The 21,607-nt window shown below is 38.2% G+C and overlaps 1 protein-coding gene across 1 annotated transcript in view; it reads left to right on the top strand.

Annotated features, from left to right (window-relative positions):
• The window catches only part of LOC307161781 (NACHT, LRR and PYD domains-containing protein 12-like), a gene marked incomplete at its 5' end in the record, with an annotated part of 73,276 nt that extends 54,936 nt beyond the window's left edge, over positions 1-18,340 (top strand). The window contains 5 exons of the mRNA XM_079876725.1: positions 2,971-3,144; positions 8,572-8,742; positions 8,975-9,145; positions 15,853-16,023; positions 16,142-18,340. Of these exons, the coding sequence (XP_079732851.1) occupies positions 2,971-3,144; positions 8,572-8,742; positions 8,975-9,145; positions 15,853-16,023; positions 16,142-16,148 (694 nt within the window). The 3' untranslated portion in view covers positions 16,149-18,340. The remainder of the gene's footprint in view (positions 1-2,970; positions 3,145-8,571; positions 8,743-8,974; positions 9,146-15,852; positions 16,024-16,141) is intronic.
• Positions 18,341-21,607: the final 3,267 nt, after the last annotated feature.

Below are 21,607 nucleotides of genomic sequence, written 5' to 3'. Positions count from 1 at the left end.
GAAAATTGTCTAAAACATTTAGGTCGATTACAATGAATTATAGGCATGTAATTAATTATTAACGGTCTATAATATGTCTGAACACTGCAATAATTAGTTATCAATGAAAATTAAAAACAGCTTTATTTCAAAAACATTGTTTAACAAATTAATAAAAGAGGCACGGTGTCAGATAGGCTACATCGCAGGTGGCTTGGAAGACGTGGGTAATGGTTAATCCATTTTGCAACACGAACTAGAGGTAAGCAACAGTAATTTGTAGCTAGTTTGAACTACAGAACTTAAAGATCTCCATCTTTTCGTTGTTTTTTTTGTTTTTTGTTTTTTGCTGCAGATGAAATGGTTAAACTTCTGTTTTCCCGCACGCGCAGTGAGGGAAAAAACACTGAGTTTAGGGCAATCGGTTCGTAGCTCTGCTTCACCTATGTGATATAGTCACAAGGAGCGACCAAAATTTCTAACATGCCAGAAATTCATCCGACCATCCGATTGCCGGTCGGGAGAGGTTAATCGCCTCTCGTTTCCCGCTGTACACTGCACGAACACTGCACGACAAACGACGCACAACAAAGCTGAAAATCGGCCCGACCCGAAAAAGAGTCGCACGAGTCAGAATTCGGCTCAAAATTGGATGAAAATCACACAGTGTATGTCCGCCTTAGTCATGATCTCCTGTTTTAATGTTACAACAAATTCACAACTTGTTTGACGCAAACAGTGACAACTTGACCGCTGTTAACTTGTACTGTTTAGTAACACATTTAGGCTAATAGTCATTCGGTGCCGAACCTGAAAAAAGTAATGATAGTAATAACAATATTCAAGTTATTTAGTAATACATTCAGAGTCATTTTTAGTAAAGTCTCAAACCTGTAGCAAATAGGACCAATTTGTCCACTACATATGCATGAAAAAACAAATGATTAAAAATATTCAATAATGATAACGATATTCAATAGGCGAGTCAGTCAGTAATAAATAGAGACAGTAATAAATAGAGAGAGAGAGAGAGAGAGAGAGAGAGAGAGAGAGAGAGAGAGAGTCTTTTTGAACACTCACCGAATTCTGATTAGTCGAGAGGATGTATCGTTTAGGCTAAAAATAGGTTCTGCGCTTATCGCGGTTTGGAAAGGAACTGCATCTTGCATTTTAAACAAGGAAGTATAGCGATTTGGCATGAAACATTGATGGAGCAGTGAATAGGTTCAGTACACAGCAAAATGACATGACAAACTCTTTTTTTTTTTTTTTTTTAAATGGCATTTATCGCGTTTTGGAAAAGAGCTCTTCAAATATTCTCTTGCACATGCACATTTTATTTACGCTTGCAATCTTATGTACGCTTTGCCAATAACAGTGGAAATTATAAGCTCAATTTAACAACACAAGCGCCTATTAAATATATTGCCATTATTATTGTATAAATATATCAGTATCAGCACTGGGACTGTATTACTGTATTACTCCACTTGTCTGTGTTTGTGCAACTTGCATCTTTAAGCCAGAAGGGGGCGACACGTGACAGTCTTTATGAGTGAGCAACTGAACCATTAATTGAACTGATTAGTCCAAAAACATTGATTAATTCAGGAAAGAAACAAGTTGCTGAAACTGATCTTTGATTCTCATACATATTGCTCATATGTCTCTGGGCACAGAAGGATTGCATTGGCGTTTGATTGAAATGTAACATCTATGCAAAATAATCATTGAATCATTTCTCATTCCTGTTTGGAATAAGTGATTGTGTTTTGTCAACAATATGCATAAACATTCTGCATTTCAATTTTGTATTGTGGATCATTCATTGCAACATTTAAGCTGATTCTCATGTTTAAGAATCTGTTTTCTGCTTGACAAATAATTTATGCTACTGTCCACTGACATGCTTTTAAAGCTATTGTTATCCTTTTTTTCTTTTTTTTTTCTGGCCTTAAAACACCTAAAATGCACGCGTAGATCGTAAAAATCCAAATTTAGCATGCTTGATCCCCTAGCAAGATCACATTTGGGACCTCAGTATTTATAAATCCCTGCGTACGGCCCTGATTGTTAGTAACTTAGGTTTACATGATTATCCATACATCTTTTTTAATAGAAAAATTATGTTCAAATTTATCAAATATGATCATCAGGCTTTTAAGGAAGGTTTATTTGTTCATCTCTCAATCATCACTGTATTGCATGGCATTGTATGTTTTAAAATTACAGAGCTCTGATTATAAAACTAAGCATTATATCATATTGCTAAAGCCAGGTTCACACTGTATGATTCTGGCTATGATTTGGCCGTCTGAGACAAATTTTGCAAATCCTAAAAGATTCTTCTGATCGTTTGTTTGACATATTCACGACAGCCGATTAAAGGGCCTCTTTCATGAAACACGGGCAGAACAAATTTTTGTAAAAATTTTATAAATCGTTCAAAAAGCCGTTCTGATGTAAATTTTCAGATTCATGAAAATATTCACATTTTCAAAATGTTAGTTGGTACAACAGAAATTGACACCTGCTCCCTACCACAAGTAAATGGTGCGTACAACATTTAAATGTTTGTTCTAATTTAGGCAAACTGATGACATTGCATTTTGATGGACTTTGATGCGTTTTGAACATTGCATAATTGATGATGTAAAATTCCGGACGAGTTTTCTTGTGTGTGTCCATTTTTAACACGTCTTGACTGTCGTTTAGTCTGATATTAATGACAACTGAGATCTTATAGTGTAATATGACTTACAGTCAGGATCATGTTCGTACAGTCTGACAAGCAGCAATCGTAAAGGACTAGCCTATTATAAATCGCACAGTGTGAACTCAGCTTAAGACATTATTGGCAGATATAGAGTCACAACTGATATTTATATGCATTTTATGTCAGTGATTCTCAACTCCAGTCTTGGGGACCCACCGATCTGCACATCTTGTAAGTTGAACTGAGAGTGAAGAGTGTGTCGTTGTTTTCTGCAGGTTGAGTTATTGTAATATCACAGCTGAAGGTTGTGTTGCTCTGACGTCAGCTCTGGGATCAAACTCACCCCTCAGAGAACTGGATCTGACTGGGAATATAAGAATAGGAGATAAAGGTCTGAAGCTGCTCTCTGATGGACTGAAGGATCCTCACTGTAAACTGGAGAAACTGTGGTAAGTTCATTCATTAATCTTAATTGAAACAAGATTAATGTAAAAGGCCCAGTATAATTGTAAAATAGTGTCCTTTCAGCTCGTGGTTCACGCGTCTTTTTGCTGTGAAATCTTAAGTAAACATAAGAATGACCTTTATTGTTTGTAATATTTCAAGATGATAATTTTCTGGACTGAAGCAACTTAAGTTTACATGATTATCCATACATCTTTTTTTAATCAAAAATCATGATCAAATTTGTTAAATATGATCATAAGTCTTTTGAGGAAGGTTTATTTGTTCATCTCTCAATCATCACTCTATTGCGTTGCTTTATATGTTTTAAAATTACAGAGCTCTGATTATAAAACTAAGCATTATTATATTATATATTACTAGAGCCAGGTTCACACTACAATTTTGACCACGATTTGGCCGTCTGAGACAAATTTTGCATGTCCTCAAAGAATCCTCTGATCCTGGGCTAAAATCTGAAGTCTTTGATCATTAGTTTGACATGTTCACGACAGCCGATTAATGATCGTTGTGATCAAATTTTACCTGTGACGAAATTCTGGCAGTCAGAAGATTTGACTCTCAGTCCTGCAGTGTGACTTATACGACGACCGTCAAATTGTCTTTGTTTTTCAAGACAAGCCATTGTAAACTCGCACTAAATTTAGCATTATCCTTGATATTTGAGTTTTAGCCTGTAAATCATATCATCCTGTTTTCCCAAAATTTGTGAATTTATGAAAAATTTGCTTTTCATAAACAATGCATCAATCTGCATTTTTATTTATAAAATCACGTGTTTTCCGATCGTTTACAAACTTAGAATTTTATTTCTGTTGTTTGCTCATTCTCATCACGTGTTGCTAGTGTTTAAACAAAGCCAATACAACAATGGAGAAAACATGCGGCTGATTTTAAAAAACTTTCGGCTCTAATTTACAGCTCTTCATCGAATAGGCTACCAGAAAATAATTAATAATTTACCAGTTAGTTCAATTTTGGTTTGATTTCTTGTTGTGTAGGCAAACAAGGAGATCTTTAAAAACTATAACAAGGGTTTTCATTCTTCATCTGCGCTACCGCTATCACGTCCCTGCCGTGTGTTTGTCTAATTCTCAAGTTTCTGACTTTTCCGGTGTCCGTCTGACTGGGTTTTCCGACCCATTCTATCAATGTTTATATAGGATGTGTCTGTTTATCCCTCAACACTTCTAAAAAAGGCAAAGAGAATTGACTTACCACAACAGCGGAAGAAAGAGAAGATGTTCAAACCTTTGGTGATTTTTAAATCCGATACTTTGCTGGAAAGGACGTTGCTCGTCTGTGTTGCGAGATCACGTCGCCGAGGTCACCACTTGTAAGCCCACGCTCGATCGGCCCAAAGTCCGCCATCCGACCAGCGCAGAAGGTCTTTACGTGTTACTGTCCTTTTCTCGAGGCAAAGTATTTTTTGATTAAATGCAATACATTTGAATATGTATTCTCTCGTTATTTCATCTGACTCCATAAATGAAAATGCTTTGAGATATCTTTGTATCATTAATTGTGAGCGAATGTTTGACTATCCCTTTTTAACTCTTTAATGCAAATAATGTCAAAGTCAGTTAGAATAATCAAATGTAACAATTTATTATGTCAGGTAAATGTATCATGCCAATTTCATAATCAATTCAAAGATAATCGATAAAAAACATCAAATTCTCTGGAATAAAGAAAAGAGATGCATACCCAACATTAAGAAATACGTGAGGCTAAGAGATCTCTCTCTCTCAGCCTCACAGACCAATCTGAAATACAGAAAAGGCCTCGAACTCCCTGCTGCATTTCATTATATAGGCAAACCTTTCACATGGAAACATGTACTAACAAAAGAAATTTGCATTCAGAGGTCGCACCTTTTGGGAGTGTGTGACCATTTGTCTTGAGAGACCACCTTCCCTTGTAAGTCAGTTATCTTTAAACTCTTAGAAACCTTATTACCTTTTGTTTTACTTATTGGAAATGAGACATTTGTACCAGTCGCACTGTGACATTTTAAATGATACCAAACATGAAAAATACTCTGTGATAATCATTCACATTAAACTATACATTTTCTTGGGAGAAATCAGGTGATCATCTGAGCATAAGAGAGAGGGGGTGAGGGGAGAGGGAAAGAGATGTAGATTCGGATGACTCGGAGGTAGGCCTGTCACGATTATGAAATTTGGCTGACGATTAATTGTCTAAAAAATAATTGCGGTTATGCCGATTAATTGTCAGTTTTAGGGCTTTGACGATTAATTGTCTGTGTTAGGGCTTTGGCGATTATGCTGATTAATTGTCTGTTTTAGGGCTTTGTGCTTCATTCATTAAATAATTGTGATGAATTTAATCCTTTGTAAGTTATCATTTTGCAGTGTAAGATTACAGTTAACACCTTTAAATATTAAATAAATATATTCAATAGCTATGACAATTTGTTTATTAAACTTAGTGAGTGTATAAATCAGCAGCAAAAAGTAATTTTTGAAAACATCTGCACAGTAATTTAATAAAATCTAAACATGTTAATAAAAACAAATGTGCACAAACCACGATAATATGATACGCTTCAAAACAGAGCGGAACAAAGCACGTATGCGCATCGCGGGTGCAGAATGATGTGCTTAATGCAACATGGAGTCGCAGTGCACAGCGCTGCACAAGTGCGCATTTAAAAGTTCACGGCACAAAGCGAAGATATGTCGAGGGCACAAATCCTAGTGTATATCTGTCCAACAGTTTATTGATCATTTGTTTCTTCACAGTTTTAAACTCCAGTTATTGTGCGTCTGATGCCAATTCATAGTCCTTGTGCTGTGTAGGCACACGGTAGCGAGCGAGTCATTTAGAAACAGCAAAAAACTCCAGCAAAATAAAGTAATTTTATGCAAATCCACAGCCCTTTATCTACAGATCAAGCATTATAACGTCAATGTCACATTGGAGAAAGTTTTACCGTGTATCCTGTCGTAACCGGACGACGCGCGCTGTTTGAATGCTGAACGGAATGATTGACAGCTGCAGAGTTTGAATGCTGAACGGAATGATTGACAGCTGCAGATGAGTTTGTGAACTTTAATTTAACAATGTAAATATACTACTGTCCCTCACATTAAGCTATGGAATGGCTTCAGATGACTTTGAATATATTGCTAGAAAACGTAATTAGTGCTTGTCTATTTATTTTGGTTCATGACTCCCCCTTGTGCCGTAGGTCTATAAAAGAGCGCAATAATCGCGGTTGTCTGAAACAATCGCGGTTAGATCAAATAATCGCGATCAGACGGTTATTTAATTATCGCGACAGGCCTACTCGGAGGTGAGACTTTCGTCTCGATGGTGCACAAGGGCCAGTTCAAATGGTAATCTCCAGAGAGGTCCTTTTGTCCTCTCAGGGTCTGGTCACCCCCGAAACAGACTGTCCGGCATTTTGTAATTTCTCAATTCTTACACCATGACCAAAAATAACAGTAGAGATTTATTTGTAGCCACCATTTCAGTCCTGTGTGTAACACAGCTCACAGTCACTGAACGTGTCATTGATTGATGATGTAAAACTCCAGACGAGTTTTCTTGTGTGTGTCCGTTCTTAACATGTCTTGACTGTCGTTTAGTCTAATATTAATGACAACTGAGATCTTACAGTGTGACATGATTTACAGCAAGGATCAGGTTCGTACAGTCTGACAAGCAGCAATCGTAAAGGACTATTATAAATCGCACAGTGTGAACTCGGCTTAAAGCTATAGTAGGTAATGTTGGGAGAGCTAGCAAGATTTGAAAGCGGCACCTCTTCTAAGCTCCACCCCCTCCCGTCAGTACTCAGTCCAAAGCTACGCCCCCACAAACATGAACGCGCATCCACAGTCAGAGTCAGCTGCAGGTCACAGGAAAGCCGAGTATTTTTGTCATGTTGGAATAAATATTTTGAAACGATAAATGCCTTTCCTTTACCATTTCAGCATAAACAAGCTATTACTTTTCTTACCTCCTTACATGCTAAATGAATAATGACAATGAATGTGGTATAACACTTTTTGTTTTATTTAAAAAAAAAAATGAACAAGAGAGACCTAAGAGAAATACTTTTTTACACAAGTATCTGTACTTTCGCTGCTTTTGATTGTCATAAACAATCTGTATTTACATATAATAAATAAGAAATATATATATATATATATATATAAGAAAAGGAGTGTCCAGGGATGGCTGACAGGTCAGGCTTTGCATGAGGCGTCGTCTGCTGTGGTGATCTACTCCTTTGGCAGTGATTTACCTTTAGGAAGAATATCACAATTACACATCTGACAATAATTACTGCATCTCAAAGACACACAATGAATGACAACACAACTTTGTTTCCATTTCACACAGTAACAAACATTTCTTCTCGTAGCTAACAAAACACATATGCCACATCACCACAGTTGTCCCGTTTATAAGCAATATATTAACGTCATTTTATCACAATTATAATGCAGACACTTGCGACTATGGCTGTGCAATATGTTCAAAATGTCATGTCCTAAAAGTCAGATAAGCATACCTGTAACGCAACTGGCTTACACTGACAGAGAAGCTAATGTTAGCATTGGGCTAATACTAGCTACAAAAGTAGCTACGTTGCCTAACGTAACATATATCATGGAAATAACAAATCCCCCCGAAGCAGAACAAATAATTACCTGTTCAGCAGAAAGAACGCAACCTCGGCATCGCTTTTCAGCTCCCTCAGTTGTCTCCACCGTTCAAATGCTGCAATGTTGACGCGAGTTTGTGCTCTGGCTTTATCCAGTGCCTGTTTCGTTGCAGCCTTTTCTGCCTCCGATTTTCTTTTTTTAGGCTTTTTATCAGGGCGAGCAGTTACCAGCAAAGCTGGCATTGGTAGATTTTGCTGCATTTTCTCTTCCATTGTGCCGCAAACTCCTGCTTACTCGGTGTAGTGAGCCATATAAATTGTCTCGGAGTGAGCTGAATGTTTCCGAGAACGGTGACATGTGATGAGTGCACGCAGGGCAGCGCGCGCAGTGGGGCTCGGGCACGAGACATGAAGGCATCTGATTGGTTCTTTACATTCGCACCGAATGGCAGTGATTGGTCTAGTTTTTTTTAGTTTTTACTGTCCTGCAGCTGCTACAGAGGTCTGATTTTTTTCATTCCTTTTTCTGAACACATAATGTATTGACTACTCTCAGGATGGAAGGACCATTTCACCCAGTATAAAAAAAGTGTTTCTGAACAGGATTACCTACCCTAGCTTTAAGACATTATTGGCTGATATAGAGTAACAACTGATATTTATATACATTTTATGTCACTGGTTCTCAACTCCAGTCTTGGGGACCCACCGATCTGCACATCTTGTAAGTTGAACTGAGAGTGAAGAGTGTTGTCATTGTTTTCTGCAGGTTGAATGGGTGTATTATCACATCTGAAGGTTGTGCTGTTCTGACTTCAGCTCTGGGATCAAACTCACCCCTCAGAGAACTGAATCTGACTGGGAATGTAATAAGAGATGAAGGTCTGACGCTGCTCTCTGATGGACTGAAGGATCCTCACTGTAAACTGGAGAAACTGAGGTAAGATCATATATTAATCTTAACAGAGACAAGTATCATATTATTTTAAGGGATTATTCTCTGTATTTTATTTAAATCATAGTGATTTACATTAACACATAATAAAGCAAAAGTAAACAAAGTAACAAAAACATTAAACCCACACAGATTTATTATTTAATATCAACATATCTCTGTGGTTGTGTAGTTCCTGCTGAACTGAGAGTGAAGAGTGTGTCATTGTTTTCTGCAGGTTGAGTGTGTGTAATATCACAGCTGAAGGTTTTGCTGCTCTGACTTCAGCTCTGAGATCAAACTCACACCTCAGAGAACTGGATCTGTCTAAGAATAAAATAGGAGATGAAGGTCTGAAGCTGCTCTCTGATCAACTGAAGGATCCTCACTGTAAACTGGAGAAACTGTGGTAAGTTCATTCATTAATCTTAAAGGGGGGGTGAATTGCTGTTTCATGCATACTGAGTTTTTTTACACTGTTAAAGAGTTGGATTCCCATGCTAAACATGGACAAAGTTTCAAAAGTTAAGTTGTACATTTGAAGGAGTATTTTTGTTCCAAAAATACTCCTTCCGGTTTGTCACAAGTTTCGGAAAGTTTTTTTCGAGTATGGCTCTGTCTTACGTAAGATAGAGCGGAATTTCCTTATATGGGTCCTAAGGGCACTTCTCCGCGGCCGCGCGCGCACTCGCAGACCAGAGAGAGAAGAGAGCGAAAGCAGTACGTTACCTCAAAGCGCTATGCTCGGCTTTTAGGGAAGTCAATGTCACCAAAGAAGTGGGTTTTTGGTTGGCAGGGCAAGACAACCCTGCACAGATTCCCAAAGAACCCAGCGTTAAGGGAATAGTGGATGGAGTTTGTTTTTTCGAAGCATCAACGGAGGTTGTGCACGACTCTTTGTTCCCTGCATTTCGACGATGATTGTTTTATAAACAAAGCCCAGATCGACTTATTTGCAGATCGTCTAATGCTTAAGGATCGAGCAGTCACGGTGAGTAAACTACTTCAAATGTCTCTCTGTGTTGTTGTTAGATCAGTTAGCACAGCTATAGCACACCGCCCACACGGCCCGCCCCCAGCCGCTCGGTTTTTTCCGGAAAGACTCGGTACAGCCAATCTTTAACTTATAAATATAATAAAACTAAAGACGTTTTGGAGATATGAAGGATATGCAATACTACTCTATAGGTACTCAAGATTAACAGGAGATTGAGTGAAAATGAGCATTTCACCCCCCCTTTAATTGAAACAAGATTAATTTAAAAGGCCTTTTAGTATAATTGTAAAAGCGTGTCCCTTCAGCTCGTGGTTCTCGTGTCTTTTTGCTGTGAAATCTTTACTGATTAGTATTACGTAAACATAAGAATGAACTTTATTATTAGTAATATTTAAAGATGTTAATTTTCTGGACTGACACAACTTAGGTTTACATGATTATACATACATTTTTTTAATAGAAAAATTATGTTCAAATGTATCAAATTTAGCATATGGACAACTCACGGTGACTTGTAATTTTAAGATTCAGAAATGCTTTTAATCATCGACCTCAGAAATGTAAATCACAGCTTAGCGCCGATGAGTCTGAATCAAATTGCCCCTTTGACACGTTGTGGCTGGGTGGACCTTCAAAGAGATCTTAATCAACTCAAACCCCTCTCTCTCTGCAAGCAAGAGATCCAGGTGGCCAGAAAAAGCCATCTGAGATGCCATTACACACACACACACACAAATGTCCTTTATATCTAACTCAGAATATAAATAATTCTGAAATGTATATGACATATTCCGGTATGCATGCATGTTTTCCCCCTTATATTGGCATAGTTATGATTTCTCTAGTTGTGTTAGTTGAACTCTAAGTGCTTATTTTAGAGAATAAGGATGTACAGTGAGGAAAATAACTATTTGAACACCCTGCTATTTTGCAAGTTCTCCCACTTAGAAATCATGGAGGGGCCTGAAATTGTCATCGTAGGTGCATGTCCACTGTGAGAGACATAATCTAAAAAAAAAAATCCAGAAATCACAATGTATGATTTTTTAACTATTTATTTGTATGATACAGCTGCAAATAAGTATTTGAACACCTGAGAAAATCAAAGTTAACATTTGGTACAGTAGCCTTTGTTTGCAATTACAGAGGTCAAACGTTTCCTGTAGTTTTTCACCAGGTTTGCACACACTGCAGGAGGGATTTTGGCCCACTCCTCCACACAGATCTTCTCTAGATCAGTCAGGTTTCTGGGCTGTCGCTGAGAAACACGGAGTTTGAGCTCCCTCCAAAGATTCTCTATTGGGTTTAGGTCTGGAGACTGGCTAGGCCACGCCAGAACCTTGATATGCTTCTTACAGAGCCACTCCTTGGTTATCCTGGCTGTGTGCTTCGGGTCATTGTCATGTTGGAAGACCCAGCCTCGACCCATCTTCAATGCTCTAACTGAGGGAAGGAGGTTGTTCCCCAAAATCTCGCAATACATGGCCCCGGTCATCCTCTCCTTAATACAGTGCAGTCGCCCTGTCCCATGTGCAGAAAAACACCCCCAAAGCATGATGCTACCACCCCCATGCTTCACAGTAGGGATGGTGTTCTTGGGATGGTACTCATCATTCTTCTTCCTCCAAACACGTTTAGTGGAATTATGACCAAAAAGTTCCATTTTGGTCTCATCTGACCACATGACTTTCTCCCATGACTCCTCTGGATCATCCAAATGGTCATTGGCAAACTTAAGGCGGGCCTTGACATGTGCTGGTTTAAGCAGGGGAACCTTCCGTGCCATGCATGATTTCAAACCATGACGTCTTATGGTGTGTTCACACCAAACGCGAAGTGTATATTTGCATCGCGTTACTCCCTCTAGATTACTCGTGGGATGTTTTTCTTGTTTTTCGCGTCACTCGCGAATAAAAACATTCCGCGAAAAGGAGTGTATCATCATCAACAACAACACAATTTCTTTCTGCCATAATTTTTCCGTCGTGTCTGAAATAAATGATATTGCTGCTCTGTACTTGTTGTGGAAGTCCCAAATACGGAGGAAAGCCAAACGCCAATGTGTCTGGGTTCACAGCACCATCCAGAGGCGCACTCAACTCGGTGAATTTCACCGTCTTCACGCGAATTTTTCGCTCGAGTTGAAATTTTTCAACTTGCGCGGAAGACGCGATTATCGAGCTTTCGCGGCAAACGCGTCGCCCAATTTGCGTCATTCGCGCCGCCCGGCGCGAAAATAGCGTTTTAAGGGGAGGCGTTTTAAGCCGCTTTAATATTGTCAGTAGGCGTATTTTAAAAGCTATTTTAATAGCGACCTAGCACTTTTTTGCCATTATTGCCATATTGAAGTCTCCTGTGACATACTGTGCAAAGACACGTACCTGGCTGATTTCTCTATGCCAAGCCCATCTCCATTTATTTTTTACACCTATATTTGTATATATATACATGCCTATATATATATATATATATATATATATATATATATATATATATATATATATATATATATATATATACACACACATATATATATACACACACATATATATATACACACACATATATATATACACACACATATATATATACACATATACATATATGTATATGTAACACATATACATACACACACACATATATATATATATATATATATATAGGCAAATTATAACACGTTTACACAAAATTTGTTAACACACACAAGTACTTTTCCCCTTTACTTAACATAAATTGTAAGAATATGACTAATAGTAAAGACTAGTACTAATAAATAAACATTAGGCCTATGCTAAAGCTATTAAATAGCAGTCCCAAACTAGTTTTTGTTAATACAATGTTGGTATGAGCCTACAGTAATTTAAAAATATAAAAAATAACACAAAGAAAAATAGTGGCATTTTGGGGTTAATATGGAAACGACAGTTACCATGGTGAATACACAATATTAACGATAACTGTTAATGAAACATGGAAACTGCTCCTGGTGAATAGAATGAAAATCATCCCTGCATTACTTTTATTTCGTGTAATTTACAACGTAACGGCGTTGCATGCTCGTAGTTTCTTTTGCACTTTATATACAGTGAGGCGATACACAGCGCGATGCATTTGCGCGTGCAATTGAAGAGTGTGCGCTCCGGTTACAGTATAACGGCTGACAGGACAAGAAAGTCCGTTTTTCTGAGGTGAAAAACTTAATTTCAGCGTAACGTTACACTTATGTCACTGCCTGGTAGTTCCTATTGTGCTGGGTTTTCTGAAGTAACCGTAATGATTCGCCTCTCATAACATAACGCTCTAAACGCGCACGCAGAGTGGAAAAGGAGGAGCGGGGGCGCGGGGAGCAAGGATCACAGCGCAAATTTGAACTATATCGATATATGCGATATGGTCTAATTCCATATCGCATTTAAAAAATATATCGATATATTTTTTATATCGATATATTGCCCAGCCCTACCTGCATTATAAGTGTGTCCATGGTAACTGAAATATCTACCTCAGTGCTCAGCTGTAGCCTGACACGCACTTTCCGTGAGCGGTAATTGAAAACCCGGAGTGGACCATGAGCGAAGTGATTACAGAGTGCTTAGAGTGGAGAGAGGAACGTGCTTTTGCTCCACTCCAGGCTTTGATCACATCCCCCTCAGCAGGGTGAATACACCTCGTCTTTCTTTAATTTAAGACCTATTCAAACTAAAATTAAGACATTATTACACTATTTGAGAAATGAAAGCCTATTTACGGCCTTAAAATTATGAAAAGTGAATTTAAGACATTAAGGACAGACTGGAACCCTGCAATTGACGGAAATCCGTCATAGACTTGCTGCAATTAACGGAAATCCGTCGTAGCGACGGAGAACTTTAATCCCTGATCGCGTTTGGTGTGAACACACCATTAGTGTATTACCAACAGTAACCTTAGAAACGGTGGTCCCAGCTCTTTTCAGGTCATTGACCAGCTCCTCCCGTGTAGTTCTGGGCTGATTTCTCACCTTTCTTAGGATCATTGAGACCCCACGAGGTGAGATCTTGCATGGAGCCCCAGTCCGAGGGAGATTGACAGTCATGTTTAGCTTCTTCCATTTTCTAATGATTGCTCCAACAGTGGACCTTTTTTCACCAAGCTGCTTGGCAATTTCCCCGTAGCCCTTTCCAGCCTTGCGGAGGTGTACAATTTTGTCTCTAGTGTCTTTGGACAGCTCTTTGGTCTTGGCCATGTAGTAGTTGGATTCTTACTGATTGTATGGGGTGAACAGGTGTCTTTATGCAGCTAACGACCTCAAACATGTGCATCTAATTTAGGATAATAAATGGAGTGGAGGTGGACATTTTAAAGGCAGACTAACAGGTCTTTGAGGGTCAGAATTCTAGCTGATAGACAGGTGTTCAAATACTTATTTGCAGCTGTATCATACAAATAAATAGTTAAAAAATCATATATTGTGATTTCTGGATTTTTCTTTTTAGATTATGTCTCTCACAGTGGGCATGCACCTACGATGACAATTTCAGACCCCTCCATGATTTCCAAGTGGGAGAACTTGCAAAATAGCAGGGTGTTCAAATACTTATTTTCCTCACTGTATCTCTATGTTTGTATCTTCCAGATATAGCAATCTTGGTACCAAATTAAACCTCTCGGTGTGCCTAAGCTAAATATATGTAGTAGGTTATGATAAAATGTATTATACTGTGTTTACCATCATTTGGAGTAGAAATGACAAAATCTTGACACCGTCATAAACCATGCAAAATAAGCTATCGAGCTGAGACAAAGAAACTCTTTCCCGCATAGAATGTCTTGATCCGATTGGTCTAACTACCCAAAAAAGGAGTGGGCTTCGAACTACTTAAAGAAGGACGCACACGCCATCGTGCTCTCTATTTTTACGACTTCTTGTTTGGTTTTGTCTTGTCTTCACTCCGTTTTGTTTTGTGTTTTACTTTGCTTCTTAGTTTTTGCATTAGTCGTATCTCCAGCTTCTTGCCTTGTTTTAGTCTCGAGTTCATACATTTCTACCTACGAGCGAAACGACTTAAACTGAATTTTTCTGGCAACTCTTACAAGTGAACTGTCTGAACTTCCCGCGAACTACACAAGCTCCAGAAGAACCGAAATAACGTGTCCAACTAACGCCGAGAACGGACACTCACACACACGCATTCCTGCTCAGCAACAAAAGATCAATGCAAGTATTCTTTTTACCAAGATTTAAATGTGTTAGGTTGTCTGCCCTGCTTAAGGTGATTTGATTTCTTTTCTGGTTCTCAAAGGTTAACTGTTTGTGACATTTTTGCCATTCTGTGATCTGCTCTTCCTGTCTTTATTTACTTTCGTTACTGTTCATGTATATATTCTTCGTTAAATGTAGTTGTATGTTTATAGTTTCATTTATTAAAAACCCATTATACACTTGATTGTCTCTGTTTGCTGCTCATGGAATAAAGCCTCTTAAATGTGTGATCTTAGCTACAAGCTTTATAAAGTGTGATCAGCCTACAAGTTAATAATCTTGTAAAACAAGAAAGTTATTCCTTATGGCCAGAGGAATAGCCTTTCTTGAGAGTTTCTAAGAAGAATCCTCCTTGAGAGTCGATAAGCAAATCGCATAATTCGTTTGGCGGACAAACAAATTATTCGATGTGACATTAATTTTGTAGGAATTCACAATTTGATATATAGCCCATCTGTATATTCATAATTAATTGTAATTCGTTGTGGTTAATTATTTATATATAGAGATACAAATATATGGGCTTTGTATTACCCTTTTGGGTGATTTAAAAGGTGTAAGTAATATGGCTCATAACTAGTATGATTAATTAATGATTACTAATTATACATTCCCCTCATTTGAGCTGTTTTGCTACACAAATATGATCATCAGGCTTTTGAGGAAGGTTTATTTGTTCATCTCTCAATCATCACTGTATTGTGTTGCATTGTATGTTTTAAAATTACAGAGCTCTGATTATAAAACTAAGCATTATATCATATTCCACGGCAGTCATCAGGGGTCAGTGATTCTCAACTCCAGTCTTGGGGACCCACCGCTCTGCACATTTTGTAAATTTAACTGAGAGTGAAGAGTGTTTCATTGTTTTCTGCAGGTTGAGTGATTGTAATATCACAGCTAGAGGTTGTGCTGTTCTGGCTTCAGCTCTGGGATCAAACTCACACCTCAGAGAACTGGATCTGATTGGGAATAATCTAAAAAAAGCAAGTGTGAAGCGTCTCTCTGGTTTGAAAGATAATCCACATTATAAACTGGAGACACTATTGTAAGTATTGATTCATTTCATATATAATATAATAATATAATTTGAACTATTCAATCCTCTGAACAGATGTGTCAGCAGTAATGCATATGTTACTGTGTGTGTTTTATTTTACTGACAGCTTTTAAATGATGATGAATATGGAGCCACTACAGAGACATTATCATCAAAACCGAAGATCTCGGTGACTGGACTTTACTGTATGTCTTCCTCTCATCCAATTATCATTGAATTGTTTTCTCAGTGAAGAGAGCAGGTTAACACAATCACTACATTAACTCTACAATGAACTTCAGCTGAGTTTCATCTGTGTTTCGGGGAACTGGATGTTTTGGTCTAATGATGATGCTTTTAATGTCTTTGTGAAATATCTTCCTGAGATTTGATTGAAGCTCATCTGAAGAGGATATTTGCCATTGTCACATTATTATTTTTCTGTCTTTTCTTGTGTCGGTGTGTGAAAGGCATAATTATGATTAAGGTCCAAATTTGTCATCACATGATCACATCACCCCGAGTTAGCCTATATCCCTTCAGAAACACTGCTACACCATGAGTATTTAAATTGAATCAATTATTCCTTTCAGCACAAAAACACAATTTTTCTATGTAAATTAGGCTAATTAGACAATAACTTGTACACAAATGTCACCGATATTGTCTCGCCATAACAGGATGGCAGAGCACGATGACTGAGTGTCAGGAAGAGAAGAAGAGCGCCGATCACATCAATTGGTTTTATTGCGGGCATTTGTTTATGCACAGCTCTCTTAAGGTCCCAACACTGATTTCAGTCGGGTTGAGGTCTGGACTTTGACTGGGTCAGTGCAACACCTGGACTCTTTTCTTTTTCAGCCATTCTGGTGTAGATTTGCTGGTGTGCTTGGGATCCTTGTCCTGTTGAATAACCAAGTTTAAGCCAAGCTTTAGCTGTCGTACAGACGGCCTCACATTTGACTCTAGAATGCTTTGGTTTACAGAGGAGTTCATGGTCGACTCAATGACCAAAGTTGCCCAGGTTCAGTGGCTACAAACCAAGCCCAAATCATCAGCCCTCCACCACCATGCTTGACCGTTGGTATGAGGTGTTTGTGCTGAAATGCTGTGTTTGTTTTTCTGCACATTATGGCCAAACATCTCCACTTTGGTCTCGTCTGTCCAAAGGATATTGTTCCAGAAGTCTTGAGGTTTGTTCGGATGCAACTTTGCAAACTTAAGCCGTGCTGCCATGTTCTTGTCAGAGAGAAGAAACTTTCTCTGGTCATCCCTTCTAAACATGACATACTTGTCCCGTCTTTATTTAATTGTATGAACTTTAACATTTAACATGTTAACTGAGGCCTGTAGAGTCTGAGGTGTATCTCTTGGGGGTTTTGTGATTAAACCTTGGGGTGAATTTGCTGGGACGTCCACTTATGGGGAGATTGGCAACTGCCTTGAATGTTTTCCACTTGTGAATAATCTTCCTCACATGTTTTTATGTTTTCGATCGAACAGTGAAAACATAAAAACATACTCAGTAATTTTGTTTATACAGGACATTCAAACTGCAAAGTGTTTCCAAATTCTTTGACATATACTGTAGCAACTTTTTTTTAACAGTAACGCAAATAGTTACTTTCCCTGGTAACGAGTTACTTTTATTATAGAGTAATTCAGTTACTAACTCAGTTACTTTTTGGAACAAGTAGTGAGTAACTATAACTAATTACTTTTTTAAAGTAACGTTCCCAACACGGCTTCTTACACAGAATAAGGCAGTCGTGTGTTTATTAGTCATGTTTAATCAATCAAAGCGTTTCAATCTTCAGTTTATTCAGCTAAAGATAGTATGATGCCCATAGGGATTTCCTGGAATGATGTGTTATCTTGTACTTCTGCGGTGGGGCATATTTGGAGTGTGTGTGTGTGTGACACCCTCTGGCATTCAGATGGAGCAGCATTTACTACGATCAGCCGCTGCACTGACCAGCTGCGCATAAAATAATCACATCCTTTGCCAAATCACGTGCGGTTTCATTGCGATTAATCATGCAGCCCTACACTGAACATCTTGTGGCATCGTCAGATGTAGGGGATCACCAAAGTGTGGGTTGCTCTATAGATGCACTGATGCACATTGTGTTTTTAAATCAATGCATTAACTAATAGCGTGATTTGTATATGTACATTTCTGTAAAACATAACTTGGACACAGTCACCTCTGATAACAGATCACTGTTAATTGTAATGTAGACGCATGCATTTCCTCTAAAGCTGCTTTGAAATTATATGTATTGTGAAAAGTGCTGTACAAATAAATGTGAACTAAATTTAATTGAATTTTTATGAACAGACACATTTCAGTGCATTCACATCGTTCCCACACACATTCAGGATAGTGTTTTTATCTGTCAGGTGTATGTTGCTGTGTTTAGTAATTCTGAATGGATAAGTGTACTGTATAGGTATATGCAGGCAGGTCAAGGTGGTTGGTTTAGGTGTTTTTAAGCATCTTCGTGTGGTCCTGTTCAGTATTGCAACTTGACATGTCTGAAACGAGTTCACGATAAGTATGCATTTAATCGTGATTTAAAACACTTTAATCTATTGACAGCCCTACATATTATGCATTTAATATTTGTAAAATTTTGAAAATTTGTAAACTGACATTCCCAGAATTCATTGTGTGGCAACTCGCATTTGATGGTTTTAAATTGTATTACTTGTTTTTTACTTAGTTATTTATACATTAGGGATTTATGTTACATCTTATGTTGTTAAAGCATTGTTTTAGTGTCATGCGTGTCACCATGATGGTGTTTTGTATTATTTCTATACTGTATATCCTTCTATTTATCAGTTTTTCCCTCAGCTTGTGGAAAAGCTGCTTGTGAAGAACTTTAATTCATCATGTGTTTTTTCTCTTTACCATCTGTGTTATTATGCGGATGTCAGTATTATGTTTAAATCCCTGGTAGTCAATAGTTTTATCCCTTAAAATTCATCTTTGATCACAAAAATTACATATTTAAATGTTTTTTCCTTGATAAAAAATGTCTTCATGCCTTAAAATATCTTGAATGCAACTTGACACCCTTGCCTCATACGTGTTTCTATTAGAATATGCAAATGAGCCCCGCCTCCACTCACTCACTCAGCTCAGAGATCCACTGGTTGACGATCACACGTTGATCTGATTGATTACAAGGTAGTTTGTACTCTAGATAAAAGCTTCAGGTGAAAAAAGCTCGATTTAACTACTGTGTTTATGTGATTATCCAGCTTAAGGGAGGAATCCAAAGTAACTCCCAGACTTTTAACTGTGGGTTTGATGTAGGTGTACAGGTTTGCAACATTAAAAGTGTTTTTTCAATTTCCTACAGAGGGCCCGAACACAATAGCCTCAGTTTTGCTCGCATTTAAATGTAAAAAATGAGGACATCCAGGATTTTATGTTGTTTAAACAAGCAAATAGGGTTTCTAGGCCTTTTGTGTCTGTGCACTTGAAAGGCAGATAGATTTGCGTATCGTCAGCATACAAGTGAAAAGACACTCCGTGCCTCCTAAAGATGGATCCTAGCGGTAACATGTATAGTGAAAACAGAGTTGGGGCCAAAATGGAGCTTTGTGGAAGGCCACAGGTAAGAGGAGCTACAGACGAAACAGAGCCTCCAATGCCAACTGAAAAGGTTCTGTTTGTAAGATAAGATTTAAACCAGCTGAGAGCACTTCCTCGGATGCCCACAAACTTTCCAAGGTGTATAGACAATAGAATTTTATAGTCAACAGTGTCAAATGCTGCACTCAGATCTAAAAGCATTAAAATGAGTCCCTGGAACCAAGAGATAACAAAATATAATTCAAAACTCTTAATAAAGCAGATTCAGTTCTGTGGTTAATGCTAAAACCAGACTGGAATTTTACAAGGATACTATTGCTCAACGATCTGGAATTTACTAAGGCCATCCTAATTGATACAGAATCACTGACCGGCTGCGATGCTGAAGTGCCCATTCCAATGAGCGAAGGTGCCGCTGATCCACGTAAGTAAGGGACGCGCCGCCGCAGAGGCTGCACTGACGAGTCCCGTTAGATCACAGAACCATTGATAAGGTGTCTCCCGAGAACGCCTCGCAATGTAAAAGCAATGACGATCCTCCTCATGTACACGAGCGTCCTGGCGAGGCCGACCAACCAGTCCAGGCACCAGGCGCAATTTCAGCCTGACGGTCATACCGCCCCCTTTTCCTCTCCTCCAAGCCAGTGCCCACGGCACACGGCACAACCACACAGGTAGAGTCATCGGGAAAGGAGGAGGCGGAAAGCTGGAGCACGTGGCCGGCACATCTTTGTTACAGCAGAACTCCATTGTTGTTCTAATGTTAAGCAACGTCTGGCGGTCATACATAGGCGATGTGGTGACATGGTAGGCAACACTTTGATTTATTAAGAAAAGGAAATATATGACTGTGTGCAGACAAGCAGAAAGAAATCCAGAGAGACAGACGGCAAGCCAAAGACAACAGCGCCATCTTCCAATGACCCTGCCATTACATTTCCAATAAAAACTTGATTTTCAGCACAGGGGGACTTAAAAGGTATACAAATCAGGTTTTAGTAGCAGAGTGGCCTTGCTACTTGGATTAACCAGTTTAAAATGTTTTATTTATTGAAAAAAACATTTAATTACAGTTTTGAACTGTAATGAGGACTAAGCCAGAAATGAATAGGACATAATTATTCTGTAAGTATTATTACAGTTATTATGTACACAGCCTAATGAGATGAAGTAAAAAAAAAAAAAAAACTGGGATGAACCCTGACCCAGAAGGGGGAGCCATTGTCCTCTGGTCAGCTTCTGTCTGACTGGAGCCATGACATTTCGACATTGTGCCATATGAGGAAGACTTATTTTCATAGCGAAATGTAAAAGCACCTATTTAAGCGAGTTTGTCTTTGTACTTTTTTGTTGTTGTGTTTTTCATTAGGAATAATAATGAACTCACCATTCAAGCAATTGCCGCATCCAAATTGCTGATACTTCAAAAGCGAAAGTAGCCTAAAATGTGCACAGCTGTGCGTACATTCATAACGGTGGTTTTTTTTTTTTTGTTGTTGTTTTTTTTTTTTTTTTTTTATGTATTATTATGTATTATTAATTACAACTGACATATAAAACAGAACATCACAGTACTTATTTTTTTGTAAACAACTTTTTTTTTATTCTGATTGGATAATTATCAAGATCGAGGCCAAGCCTTGTGTATACTATTTTTATGTAGCACAAAAAAAAACAAAAAAAACTCCCATCACAAGGGCCCAGATTGCCTGTATGGTAGATCCGGGCCAGTATATGATATCTGAACTTTTGCGCCAAGGTTGCATAATATGCTCAAGTACTCTGCTTAACCCCTTAAGTGTCACCGTCACACCTTGCCCATATATATTTAGAACAATAATATCTTAGTAAAAACCTAAAGTAATATTGACAAACTATATATCATTTGAAAGCTTACAATCTCTAGTTTTCATATTTGGTGGCTATTTTTTTTTCAAATAAATTACAGAGGAGCAGTAATTTATCAATTTGCAACAAGAATATTTC

This window comes from Squalius cephalus (assembly GCF_949319135.1).
Source record: "Squalius cephalus genome assembly, chromosome: 7".
NCBI lineage: Eukaryota > Metazoa > Chordata > Actinopteri > Cypriniformes > Leuciscidae > Squalius > Squalius cephalus.
The sequence above is the reverse complement of the archived record's forward strand: the minus strand, read 5'-3'. Positions and strand labels throughout refer to the sequence as shown.